General features: G+C 43.2%; 1 protein-coding gene across 2 annotated transcripts in view; it reads left to right on the top strand.

Annotated features, from left to right (window-relative positions):
• LOC137628841 (centrosomal protein of 19 kDa-like) overlaps positions 1 to 14,706 on the top strand; it is a 54,241-nt gene that overhangs the window by 23,282 nt on the left and 16,253 nt on the right. For both annotated transcript variants that reach the window (XM_068360085.1, XM_068360084.1), the window contains exon 2: positions 10,385 to 10,583. In XM_068360085.1, the coding sequence (XP_068216186.1) occupies positions 10,395 to 10,583 (189 nt within the window). In that variant the 5' untranslated portion in view covers positions 10,385 to 10,394. The remainder of the gene's footprint in view (positions 1 to 10,384; positions 10,584 to 14,706) is intronic.

Below are 14,706 nucleotides of genomic sequence, written 5' to 3'. Positions count from 1 at the left end.
CTTTTGTCTTCTCTCAAGGCTGAATTACTCAAATTTTTTCAAGTTATATAAGGAAATAACTGGAATCTGGGAGTGTCATTAAGACTGCATCCATATTGTATTTTTATCTCATTCACTCTTGTATTTGTCATCTAACCTTAATGAATAGCAAGGTCTGACTGTACTTCCAAATGGATAGAGGGTAGCAAAAGACTTTATTAAGTACAGTACAGTATGAAAAAACTAAAAATTTAAACTCCTTACCCGCACTTCTTATACACAGGCAACCATTGGGAAACATCTATATTGAGAGGAGTTAAAAATATTTGGGTACTTGAACAGTTTTAATTGTTTGAAAATGGCGGACAATCGTCATACATAAGGAAAAAAAGCTCATTATTATTTTCAATAGTGCCTGTACCATAAGCAACTTTTGACTTCCAAAGCACCTAGGATGTGATGCAACTCCTTGTACACTGTATATGGTACATCGGTACATACCGTATGTAACTTAAAATTTACTTGTATCAGACCATTCATCATATCAGGTTCCATGTTGACAACAAATTTGAATATTGTATTGTACTTTCATCTCATTTACTGCTAAAGAATGTTTCCAAAAGATTGCCTAATGTTGATGACCAAGTTCAAGTTCCCCACCTATTGTATAATTGACAGTGGCTAATTACGTAACCATTCTACCATGCTGGCAGCAATTTCATAGTCCACGTAGCAGTTCTAACCTAACGCTGGACCCTGTTTCTTACCAAGTCTTGGTGCTCTATCCCCCTAGCTCCTCCTTAACCTTGTCTAAAAATTGTGCCAGCAGCCAAGTGAGTAATTTTGGGTTATATTTAACCTAACCAAGAGTGTAGCTTTCTACTTGATCAAGGACCAGGCATTTATTTAGTCAAACCTCCCTACCCAGATCCCTCCTTAACCTATAGACACTCATTGTCTACCTTAGACTTAAGCTTTTATAGGAGGATTGTGGGTCCATGGAAATTTTGACTCCTGTAGTCTTAGTATACTTTTTGTCGCTTGACTAACCAAATGTCTTCAGGATGCTCACTCACTACCATTAGGCTAACTGCCACGGTAGCCGGGTACCTAGGCAGCATATCTAGCCACTCCATTCAAGACAAACCTAACTTAAGCTTAACCAGACTAAGTCCTAGGTGGGCTGTACACGGACAGTCCTTGCCCTGTGTCATAGACCCTACTTGTCTTAAAGTGGATGACTTAGTCATGAATCGGTATGTATGTTACCTCAAAACTTACTCTATTCTAGGTTTCCATGTCACTACTGTAGACTAACCAAAAGTTAATTGTAGCTTGGTTGAATTCTATCAATTGTTGAAAGCCTCATTGTGTGTTAACCCTTTTACCCCCAAAGGACGTACAGGTACGTTTCACAAAAGTCATCCCTTTACCCCCATGGACGTACCAGTACGTCCTTGCTAAAAAAAAAATGCTATAAATTTTGTTTTTCATATTTTTGATAATTTTTTGAAAAAATTCAGGCATTTTCCAAGAGAATGACACCAACCTGACCTCTCTATGACAAAAATTAAGGCCGTTAGAGCAATTTAAAAAAAAATATACTGCAAAATGTGCTGGGAAAAAAATAACCCCCTGGGGGTTAAGGGTTGGAAATTTCCAAATAGCCTGAGGGTTAAAGGTTAATGTACAGTATTATAGCATAGATTAATTCTTTATTAAGTTGGAATCAATTATGTTATTGCTTAAATGATAATGGTTCAAATATTTCTTTTTTCAATATTTAACTTAGCCGGTGATTATAATAGCTGCAACTCTGTTGCTCGACAGAAAACTCTAAGGTAAAATTCGACAGCGATCGCTACACAGGTTGCGGGTGTGCCCAACAGCGCCATCTGTCGTCCAGATACCCAGTACTCAATGTAAACAAAGAACTCAATTTTCTCTCTGTCGTGCTCCCGACAAGACGTGCTTATTCGCTGTTGCTAAACTGGATTTGTTTTCACAACTATTGGTGAAGTACACTATTCTAGTTTTGAGCTTTCGCTATGCAGGTGTTTTATCTTCATCTTAAATCTTGAACTCGTTTTGGATAGATTTAATTATGGTGACAAAGAGAGTATGGACTTTCTTTCACTTTTAAATGGCTGACCCTTCCCTTAGCGGAAGTGTGTTTAGGCTTTTAGTAATTATATCACGTTATAGATTTTCCTCTATATATTTTATATCTCTCCGCCTTTATTAGGCCTCTTCGATTAACTTTCCATTTATTATAAACATATAAAAATAATTTTAATGTTTTGTTTATATAGACCTTTCCTGAGAGTAGGCGGTCCTAACTTGGAAACCGAAGTTAATCAACGTTGAGCCCTTTATATCGTAATTAGCTTTTAAAGAGCTAAGGATTTAAAACTTTTTAAATGTAATATTTTATGAAAGAATTTCTTTGATAGTCTTCGTAATGTTTTCAAAGATGAACTAACGTTTAGTTTATTTATGCTACGCAGTTGTTGACGTTCAGGACGTTCAACATGCGCTCTATCGTTACGATAGAGAGAGAGTGTATCACGGTTTCACTTTGCAGTAAGAGTAAATCGATTCTGACGTTTTGTTCATTCTTTCTTAGCTTAAATGTTTTAAATTCTATTTTAAAGGAACTTTTTATTTGAAAAACCTTTCAGTTTTTTCCTTTAGTCAAATAACATGTTTTTTTTGACGAAATATAATTGGGCTCTTCTCTTAGGTGCGAAATCAAGAGAGAAAGAGAGAGAGAGATAGAGACGGAGGGAGAGAGAGGAGAGAAAACGTTCCGTTCAAGCGGGTAACGTTGTTCTCGTGTTACTCTCGTCCCTAGTCGCTGTACGGGGAGGAAGGATAAAACGTTTTAGTTTTTTATTCTCGTCCCCAGGCTATGTGCGGTGAGAGATTGAAAACGTAGTTATATGAACTAGTGTTTAGTCTCTTTCCCAGCCACTGATTTTTTTTTTTTTTTTATCTTTAAATATGTTTTCTGTTTTTTGCTGGTATTAATGAGCTTGCATTATACGACTGATTTCGCAATTACTACCTTTTACAGAAGGGTAGAATTGCGTGTTTCAGGTAGAAATCAGTAAAAATTTCAGTGAAATAAGTGCAAAACAGAAAATCGAAGTGATAAAGTGATATGCGCAAAGTGTTACAGTGTTGCGTCCGAGGGTTCGTCTGTTCGTGCCTGTCGTTCACCTAGTCCGGGACCTCTTACATGCTCCCAAGCCCAGGGGAGAAGTAATGTCAAACGACTTATGGGTTCGAGAGGCCTTGACCAACAAACAGACGTTTTCCCTCTATGGTATCGGGTGTATCTTACCAAGATCTCCCCTACCATAAGACGAGAGAGACGTTGTTTCTCCTCGTCATCCGAAGGCTTTTCGCATAAGAAACCTGTCACAAGGTTTCGAAGCCCTTAAGCGAAAGTCAGTCCTTTCAGGACAGGTCCAGCGTCCTGGTTACAACCATTAGGACAGCTCTGACCCTATGCAGTCATCGGATAACTGCTCGCCGCCTAACAAAAGCGTAACACAGACTCCGAGAGTCTTTTTTTGTAGGCAAAGTGTTGCGGTCACAGACGTTACCCTCGTCTCTTACCACAACCATTTCCGTTGATCCTTAATGGGTTGTATGGCAAGACATGCAGTATATGCTTGCCTCCCTTATGGAAGACTATTCTGCCGATTAGTCCGTTGAGTCTAGCCGTTTATCTCATCGATATCCTGGCTTTCAGCCAACCTAACGTTCCTTTGTGCTTACTGTTGACGTTGGCGTAGCTTAGTCACGTCAGTCAGGTTGTTTAGAACCACACTCGATGCGGTCTCGTGTGGTTTTTCAGCTGCATTTGGACGTTAGGCCACTTGCTGATGCTCCTGTTGACGTTCAAGACGTTCACTAACAATCGGAGTTGACTTGTTTTGACGCTGTGCGTCAACCTCCGCATTCTAGAGTTGTTTTGACTGCTCAGTCTAGGCAGTCAAAGCAGTCTCGAGTGGACGCTGTGCGTCCTCACGCACCTGTTGTGGTTGACAGTTCAGTTGTTGACAGTTCACAGACTGTCAAGCAGTTACATGACGTTGCGTTCTGGTCCGCTACTAATGCACCAGTGAGTGTGGACTCTGCTTGTAAAGCATTGCCACCACGGTAGGTCTCTCCCTTGCTTGAGACTCAGCTTTTATCGGACAAGGTTCCTGTAGATGAGGAAGTTGCTGTTCCCCCTCCTACTGATATTCCCTTGAGGACTCTGTCAGATGGAGAGGAGCCTAAAGCTGCTTAGCCTCCTATGGACTTTAATTAAATCATGATGATTTTTTTAAGGATCTTTGTCCGGATCTTTTTGTAACTGCTGCTCCTCGTTCGCCTAAACGTCAGAGCTTACACTAGGCCTAGCTACTTCGAAGCCGTTGTTTTTAAGCTAGTGCTCTCTCGCTCTCCTAGAGAGCTTTACGTTGGCTAGGCGACTGGTTTTTCACCAGGAGGAGTTTGGGGGATACAGCCTTTGCTTTCCCTTCTTTTAAACTGGTTTATAGAGCGAGAGTCTGATATGACACGAGAGAAGTTCTCGGCTTGGGAGTTCATGCCTCTGCCCAGATAGACTTCTCAATTCTCGTAGACTCTCCCTGGCGCCTGGCCAGGAGACGCTCCAAGTTGTTTACAGGTCAACTTCACAGCTGTTTTCGAGCCTTTGAAGTTTTGCTGTACAATTATGTCACGCATAACAAGGCTTTCAGGGATGGTAAACGGTACCGCCTCAGTCGCTAACCCCGTCTGTTGCCACACCTGCTCCCGTAGACCCTAAATGGGCTTTGCTGCAAGACATGCAGTCCAAGCTTGCGTCCTTGATAGAGGACTTTAATGCGGAGAAGGTTGCTACCGAACCTTCTGGCCAACAACCTTCCAACCGGTCGGTTGTGCGCCCTGTTGACGCTGAGGTAACCTACTCGCGTCTGCCAGTTGAGGTGGTTCCTCCACCGATGCGACCCAGTGTGGGTTGCCAGCCGCACGTTGACGTTAAGCGACGCTCGGAGGTGGTTGTTGACGTTCAGGATGTTCAACAACCAGCAGAGGTGACTTGTTTTGACGTAGTGCGTCAACCTCAGCAACCCGGTAAGGTGTTGACTGCACAACCCAGACGGTCTAGACAGTCTCGGGTTGACGCTGTGCTTCCTCGCGCACCCATGGTTGTTGACAGTTCACAGACTGTGCAGCAGTTCCATGATATTGCGTCCGGCTCCGTCACGCATCCACCCGTGCGACCGGACTCAGCGAGCCAGACGTTGCCCACTCCGTTGCCGTTTCCTCATCAGTTTTCGGATGAGGAACCCTCTGATGAGGACGTTGCTGAACAACAAGACGATCAGCCCCCAGAATAGATCAAGCCCTGCTATCCATCCAGAAGATGCTGAAGAAGGAACGCTGCTCAGTCAGGCTGTGGATGAGTCTGGTAGGGACGCTGTCATCCGTGGAACAATTTGTGTCACTAGGAAGACTACACCCCCGTCCTCTTCAATACCATCTAGCTTTTCACTGGAAAAAGGACAAGACGCTAGAAGCGGTCTCGATCCCGGTTTCCGAAAAGATAAAGTCTTGTCTGACTTGGTGGAAGGACAATATCAACCTAAGAGAGGGTCTTCCCCTGGCTGTTCAGACTCCCAGCCACGTTCTCTTCTCGGACGCATCGGACGTGTGCTGGGGCGCGACACTAGACGGTCGGGAATGCTCGGGACTGTGGAACTCGAGTCAGAGGAGCATGCATATCAACTGCAAGGAGCTGTTGGCAGTACATCTGGCCTTGAAAAGCTTCAAGTCTCTCCTTCGAGGCAAAGTGGTGGAAGTTAACTCGGACATCACCACGGCCTTGGCGTACATCTCCAAACAAGGAGGTACCCACTCACTGACGTTGTACGAGATCACAAGGGACCTGCTCATCTGGTCAAAAGGTCAAGACATCTCCCTAGTAACGAGGTTCATCCAAGGCAACTTGAACGTCATAGCAGATTGTCTCAGTCGGAAAGGGCAAGTAATTCCAACCGAATGGACCCTCCACAAGGATGTGTGCAAGAGACTTTGGGCCACTTGGGGTAAAACCATCCATAGATCTCTTTGCAACCTCGCTGACCAAGAGGCTTCCAATCTATTGCTCTCCAGTCCCGGACTCAGCAGCAATACATATAGATGCTTTCCTCCTAGATTGGTCACATCTGGATCTCTACGCATTCCCACCGTTCAAGATTGTCAACAAGGTACTGCAGAAGTTCGCCTCTCACGAAGGGACAAGGTTGACGTTAATTGCTTCCCTCTGGCCCGCGAGAGAATGGTTCACCGAGATACTTCGATGGTTAGAAGACGTTCCCAGTAGTCTTCCTCTAAGGGTAGACCTTCTACGTCAGCCACACGTAAAGAAGGTACTCCAAAGCCTCCACGCTCTTCGTCTGACTGCCTTCAAACTATCGAAAGACTCTCGAGAGCTAGAGGCTTTTCGAAGGAAGCAGCCAGTGCGATTGCTAGAGCAAGGAGAGCTTCTTCCGTTAGAGTCTACCAATCGAAGTGGGAAGTCTTCCGAGACTGGTGCAAGTCAGTTTCTGTATCCTCGACCAGTACCTCTGTAGCTCAAATAGCTGTTTTTCTCTTATACCTGAGAAAAGGACGATCCCTTTCAGCTCCCACTATCAAGGGTTACAGAAGCATGTTGGCATCGGTCTTCCGGCATAGAGGCTTAGATCTTTCCAAACATAAAGATCTGCAAGACCTCCTTAAGTCTTTTGAGACCACCAAGGAGCGTCGTTTGGCTACCCCTGGATGGAATTTAGACGTGGTACTAAGATTCTTCATATCAGACAGGTTGGAGCCGTACAATCAGCCTCCCTGAAAGATCTCACTCTTAAGACTCTTTTCCTGGTATGCTTAGCCTCGGCTAAAAGAGTCAGTGAGATTCATGCCTTCAGCAAGAACATAGGATTTTCGTCAGAAAAAGCCACTTGTTCGCTACAACTTGGTTTTCTAGCCAAAAATGAGCTACCTTCTCGGCCTTGGCCTAAATCTTTCGATATCCCCAGCTTATCGGAGATCGTAGGCAATGAACTAGAAAGAGTCTTATGCCCTGTTAGAGCTCTTAAGTTCTATTTAAAGCGTACTAAACCTTTACAAGGCCAATCTGAAGCTTTATGGTGTTCAGTTAAGAAACCATCCTTGCCCTTGTCAAAGAATGCTTGGTCAGACTTTATCAGATTGTTAATACGAGAAGCTCATTCACATCTGAGTGAGGAAGACCGAACTTTGCTTAAGGTGAAGACGCACGAAGTTAGAGCTGTAACAACTTCCGTGGCCTTTAAGCAAAATATATCTCTGCAAAGTATAATGGACGCAACCTATTGGAGAAGCAAGTCAGTGTTCGCGTCATTTTACTTGAAAGATGTCCAGTCTCTTTACAAGAACTGCTACACACTGGGACCATTCGTAGCAGCGAGTGCAGTAGTGGGTGAGGGCTCAACCACTACAATTCCCTAATTCCATAACCTTTTTAATCTTTCTCTTGAAATGTTTTTATTGTTGTTTTTGGGTTGTCCGGAAGGCTAAGAAGCCTTTCGCATCCTGGTTGATTTGGCGGGTGGTCAAAGTCATTTCTTGAGAAGCGCCTAGATTAGGGGTTTTGATGAGGTCTTGTTGTATGGGTTGCAACCCTTGATACTTCAGATCCTAGGGGTCGATCAGCATCCTAAGAGGATCGCGAGGCTCCGTAAGGAAGACGTACTTAAAAAGGCAGAGTAATTGTTCAAGTCGACTTCCTTACCAGGTACCTATTTATTTTGTTTTTGTTATTTTGATAACTTCTAAAATGAAATAAAAATTCTTAGCTCATAATAATGTAAACATATTTTGCTGGTCTCTACCCACCCCCCTGGGTGTGAATCAGCTATTATAATCACCGGCTAAGTTAAATATTGAAAAATGTTATTTTTATAATAAAATAAATTTTTGAATATACTTACCCGGTGATTATAAATTAAAGGACCCTCCCTTCCTCCCCAATAGAGACGCAGTGGGACGAGGAGAAAATTGAGTTCTTTGTTTACATTGAGTACTGGGTATCTGGACGACAGATGGCGCTGTTGGGCACACCCGCAACCTGTGTAGCGATCGCTGGCGAATTTTACCTTAGAGTTTTCTGTCGAGCAACAGAGTTGAAGCTATTATAATCACCGGGTAAGTATATTCAAAAATTTATTTTATTATAAAAATAACATTTTTATAGTATGTAAAGAAACTTGATGATAATTGGATTTTATGTCTAGCACTACTTTAAACTCCTTAGCGAACTCTTATATGCATGGTCTGTTTTCATTATTGTTTTGATCATTATCATCATTGCTTTCTCTAACCCCTCATGATTTCATGTCTTCCATTGGTGTTCTGTCATCCTTTAACCACATTAAGACATCGATGTCTGAAATATCAGAGCTAGTCCATATTTTTAGGACTCTCCATATTTTCATTAGTTTTGTTTGCAAAGGTTGAAGTATTTGGTAAGACACTGCATAATAATTTTCTCAAGATAATATTTGTGAATCTTGTCTTTCAAATGGCCTGTGATATTCATAATGTAATCTTTACTGGATACTGTAAACTGGTATTACTGTAATCACTATCTACTGTTTTATGAAAGTGGACTTCCTGGTGACAAGTGGGTCTCCTATAGACGCTTGGTTAGTGAATAAAAGGAACCACATTGTTAACCATTTGAACCATTCCAAACTCAAGCCCTTCCTACTCAACACGTGTCGGGCGTCGGTGGGGTGGCTCAGGTTGGTGCGGTTGAGACCGCTGTTGCGGCTCACCCCTCGTGTATATTGACGAAGGAATACTCTAAATGGAAGACGACCTGTGAATAGTGGCTTTCACACGCCCTTTCTTTATACACGAAGCCCTTAGGGGTGCTCGCGCGAGGGTAGTAACCTCTGCATTCCATACTTTAACTTTCTCTGGTATATTTGGAAGTTATTTGTATCTGAAAAGTGACAAGAAGGACTTTTCACCGGGCGACACAGGTCTCTCCCCAGAAATAGATTTTTCCTTCGTCCAAATCCCTTTTTTAAGATAGGGAAGGACAGATTGCAATGCCTCATCTATACTGTATGTACATGTACTGTACTGCCATTCTAAAACTTATATGTTAATATTTTTTACATAAGGCACTTTAAAGTTATACTGTACAGTATTTTATCTTCTTATATGGATTGGAATTGTGAATTTAGGCTATATATAGCCCAGAACTGGGATCTGTAAGCCCATTCAGCACCCAAATGCATCTGGTGGAAATCTAAAAGTTGCACTAGAAAGTAAGACTTAAGAAGTTGGACAGCAAAATTAAAGGGAACAGAGGTAAAAGAGGAGGATATGGAGCAAATGCATTTTAGGACTGAGTGAATGCTGCAAAGACCCTTAGATAATTCCTAGTGTACCACATAAGGTGCACTGCTAGCATAACCCTTCCAAGGAATATCAGTCATACATTTTCAATCTTTAAAAAAAAATGAATAAGATTTTGGAAACTTATGACTGGTGGTTAATTGTTATATGTACTATAGTCCATTTCTTTTAGCGAGGCATGTTTGCACCGACTCGCAACGGTGCCCTTTTAGCTCGGAAAAGTTTCCTGATCGCTGATAGGTTCGAATTATCTTGTCCAACCAATCAGCGATCAGGAAACTTTTCCGAGATAATAGGGCACCGTTGCGAGTCGGTGCAAATATGCATCGCTAAAAGAAATGGACTTTAGGTAAATTCTTGTCTTGACAGCTGATGTGTTACCAGTAATTTGTGTCTCATATTTAATAACATCTTTCATTTATTTTTGTTACTGGTGTAAATCTGAAAAATTGTTCTGTATGTCAATGCCTGAATATTATTCAAAATACTGTTCAATATTGCACTTATATTATGCAATGCTTTTCCCAGTTTGTTTGACCAGTAATTTTTAAAATAATTGCACAATTTTTTCCCGGTTTGTTTGACTAATTATCTTTAAAGTAATTATGTGATGCTTTTTCAGAATAATTATGCAAGGCTTTTCCTCTTTGTTTGACTAATTACCTTCAAAATAATTATGCAATGCTTTACCAGTTTTTTTCTATTAATTATTTTCATAGTAATTATGTGATGCTTTTCCTGTTTGTTTGACTAATTATCTCCAAAATAATTATGCAATGCTTTACCAGTCTGTTTGATTAATTATCTTCAAAGTAATTATGCAATGCTTTTTCAGTAATTTTTTTTAACTATCTTAAAGGAATTATAAAATGCTTTACCAACTTCTTTGTTAATTATCTTCAAAATAGTAAAAAATCAATATAATTATCTACTTTCCTTATTAATCTTTCAGCTGGAACATAATGGGCGAGGAATTGATCCCTATAAAGTTAGGAGTGTTGGCACAGCCACCAGCACTGACCTTGGTGTATCGGAACAACACCGGGAAGGAGAGACAGCGTACAATGCCTGTTAGATTCTTGAACAAGTTTGGGTCAGTGAACACTGTTGTAACCGAACTTAAAAAAAGGCATAATAGACATTTGGAAAAGGTAAGCATTTGTATCCTTAAATTAATGAATGATTTTCTATAATAGCCCTTTCTGGGTCGACCTGTGGCGGCCGGTGAAAAGAGTCCTTCTTATATATCTTTTCTGATAAAACCTTGCAATTATACCAGAGAAAGATAAAAGCATGGAATGCTGAGGTTACAACCGTCGCGCGAGCACCTTTTGAGTGTCGTGTATAAAGCAAAGGCGCGTGAAATCCACTATTCACAGGTTGTCTTCCATTTAGTTAATTCCTTCGTCAAAGGGATGGGCCGATACAAAGGCCCTAGCCAACCACCAGCGCCACACCACCCACGCCACGACGCGAGCGCCATCTGAACAACATCCTTCTTTTTGGACTAGTTAGTGTGTAATTTTTTTGTGGTGCTCTCGGCCTTTTTTAACATTCGTGGATTTATTTCGTCATGTCCGAAGCTCCATCTTCACACATTCCAATGTTAAGTACCATAGTTTGTTTTGACAGCTTTTTATAGTACCGGGCTTTTGTTTTATATCCAGTATAGTTTGTTTTATTATTTCCGTCTGGCCCTTCACGGCAGCCATTGTTTGTTCACTTGTTTGGGAATTCATCTTTGTCTGCCCGTTTAGTACTCTGTCACTTAGGTTCTTGGTTAAGTCCCTGGCCTTATGCCTTTAGAACCGTTATTATTTTTGTGTTTTTATGCTCATGGTACTTTTTGCTAGCAAGTCCAGCCTACGAACGAGATAGCAGTCTAGCTTTGTTATTGTTTAGTACCCGCCCCTCCGGGGCGTTTGTCACTCGGCTGTGCTATTTATTTTAAGTTTTAGCAGATGCTATTCTTCGTTCGTAGTCTTATCTTGATGTACATTTTTATTTTTTACGTTTATAATAGTGTTGTGTGATTTTTAGTCCTGATATTGTGTCCAAGAGAGCGAGAGCTTGGGGTTCCCGTTTTCTGTTCGTAGGCACGAGTTACCCCTTTCTCTCGTTTTCTTTCTTAGCTCCGGTGGGTGAGCGGATTTCCCGTTTTCCGTTTTGTGCGTTCAACGGGTTCTCCCTCCCTCACCTCTCCCCCTCTGGGTGTATGATAACTTACGAGTTATTTATTTTTGGTTACTTTTCAATTGTTAGCGTTATTTTAGGTCCGTGTTTCGTCCTCTCCCCGTTACGGCTCGGGAGTAGTTATGAACGTTTTCCACTCCGCCTTGAGTTCTACTCCGGCATGAGGGATTCTCAATGACTTTCGTTCTATTGTTATATTTATATATTGTTTACTACATGGGACGGGCTTCATATTGTTTAGATACGACCCTCCGGTGGCCCTTACTGCGGTCTCAGGCCACGGCCATATCCACAATAGCCATTGTTATTACAATTGTGTTTTTATTCACAATAATTATTCAGGACCTTTCTTCTCCCTTCGGCCTCACCGGAGATCGTAAATACGCTTTGCTATGATCTAAGCCTTAGCCTTTAGCTGCGGCTTGGCTTTTATATCTTTCACAATTGAATTATTAGCCACAATTGAATTATTCAGGGCATCTCATTATCCTCCGGCGTCACCGGAGGTCGCCCATTCACTTCACACTTATTTGCCTTGCCTTTGGCTAAGACGGCATTATTCAGGACATCTCATTACTCTCCGGCTTCACCGGAGGTCGCCCATACACTTAACACTTATATTTGCCTTGCCTTTAGCTAAGGCTGGTGTTTATATTTATTTTAAGGGCATGTCACTGCTTCCCCGACCCTCGGAGATCAGCAGATTGCTTTAAGTTATTTATCCTTATGTCATTACCAGACATTAGGTAAATTACAAATATACAAACAATTGAATATTAAAGTGCCAACAATGGTATGGGGCGGTATCATCTTAAAAGTAATATTCGGCTATTAGTTAAATGCAATATTGGTGCTTAGGGAATTCAGTGAGTGCCGGAACTCTAGAATAATAAGGTTTTTTATCCCCTTATCAGAGTTTCAAGAAACACCAGACTCATGTCTCCTTTCTTTTACAGAAGGTCCGTTGTACTGCCGAAGGATGCCCTGCCTCGTTCAACGACCCCGTTGGGCATGACCTCTGTCGGTCTCATGCGCACTGCTCCATCCCCCTTATCCAGGAACCGGGCCAGGCACAATACATGGTCTGGTTCCCGGATTTGTGCTCGCTCTGTTACGAGCTGTCGTCAATTCTACTGAACGATGATGTAAGTGGGTTTTCCCTTTGTTCCTTATTTCTCATTGGCAGACACTAATTTAGACATAAATATGATATACACAGTATATTTTGGAGAGCAAACCCCCTCCTATATCACTAATCGCTGCAAATCTTACAGGCCGATGATGTCTCTCTTCGTTCAGCAAGGGCTACTCTTCGTCCGTGGGTGTCGGGCTTCGGCAGGAATGCCCCGTCTGGCGCACCCTATCTCCTCGATGGAGACATGGCCTCCCGCCTCTTCCCAGGCTCGACTACTGCTGCAGTCTCCCCTGACCTTGCTGCCCCCTTAATTGAAGAAGTCAGGGCCACCTTTTCCGAGGAGGACAAACCCTTCGTACCGCTGGACGTGGCAGATCTGGATATAGACGTAGAACCCAGGGATGAGCAGGTAAGTGGTGCCGAGTTGGTGGAAACCCTTTTCTCTCCTACTCCCTCTCCTACCTCTTCCTTTCTAGGTTTTGATAACTCTAAGGCTTCTCCTCGGGATCCCTCTGCCTCCGTACGACCCAAGGTGAAGCCACTTCGAACTTATAAGACTTCAGCTTTGCCAGTATCAACGTCACCGGTCCCCGGACCCTCGACAGCTCCTGATATTCATATTGCTCCTCGTAAAACCACTACTCCCAAGAAGTCTAAGTCTACCAAATCCAAGACAAAACCAACGGGTGGCTTTCAGATACCCTGGGGCGATCTCGTCCCCATCGAACTGGTCAGAGATTTGGTCAGAGATCAAGTTCAACATCACTCTGGGGCGATAACAGAGATTAAGGATATGATGGCTACTCTGATCCGCGCCGGAACTCAGTTTCCTCCCCCTTCTGCTCCAGACGCATCGAAGCTGCCGCCCTTCGATAAAAACAATCCTTGGCGGTTTGCCTTGCATGCCCCATTCTTAGATGGTTCCCTAACTCTGGAGGGCATAGGCACCCGCCCTCTAGAGGACCTGGAGTTCTATCCCCCGGGCCTAGCATTCCCGTTCAATGGTTTTGTACGTTTAAAGGAACATGCATTGGTCCGTATGGACAAGGTACCGAAGGAAACGGTGATATTTCCAAAAGAGCAGGCTCAGGCTATCTGGGCCAGAACACTATCAGAGTGGGGGTGTATTAACTCCAAGCTCACCCCACACAAAGGTGCCTACACTATTTTTACGACAGCGGCCTCCATCTCTTTGCCGCTCATAGACAAAGTCACAGAGCTGACTATACAGGCCATCAAGGAAGGCTCTTCCATGCCGGCTCTCAAAGAGATGGACCCCACCTCTATGCTTATTCCGGGTACCTCTGCAACCTGGGATGCTGCGGCTTCTACCTTCACGGTGGGGAAGCTAGACCCGGACTGTGCCTCTACTCTTTTCTCTGAGAAGCTTCCCAGATTAATAGAGAGTCTTCTCAAAACTGAGTTCGAGACCCGTACTAGACTAGCTAGGTCCCTCCAATCCATCACCTCCATGGAGTCCCTAGCATCTCTTTACCCAGAGGAAACGCTGTTCAGAGTCGCCACAAAGAACCAGCTGCTGTCCTACCAAATAGACCTCCATGACTTCTGGTCAGCTCGGGTTAGTTGCAGGAAGTTCGTTCTGTCTGAGGCCTCCATCAGGCATGAGCCGAACAGGCTGATAGCCTCCTCCTGCTGGGTTAAGACCCTCTTCCCTCAGACCGAGGTGGATAAGGTTCTTCAGGACACGGCGAGGGCAAACCAGAATTTGCAGGTAAGGTGGGGTCTCTCAGCCAAAAAGAGGTTCGAACCCCAGAGACACACGTTCTTCAAGAAGAAGCAGAGGTTTAGTCCTTACAAGTCTGCCCGGGGTACCTCGTCCCCACAGTCTTCCGCTGCCTCGACTTCTCGACAACAGGCGCCTCCTCAGCAGGTAGTCTACCTCGCTGCTCCCCCTGGTACACAGCCCAACCCCTCTTGGATGTCCT

The sequence above is a fragment of the Palaemon carinicauda genome, chromosome 36, assembly GCF_036898095.1.
Source record: "Palaemon carinicauda isolate YSFRI2023 chromosome 36, ASM3689809v2, whole genome shotgun sequence".
NCBI classification, from domain to species: Eukaryota; Metazoa; Arthropoda; class Malacostraca; order Decapoda; family Palaemonidae; genus Palaemon; species Palaemon carinicauda.
This window is presented reverse-complemented; position numbering and strand designations above follow the sequence as displayed.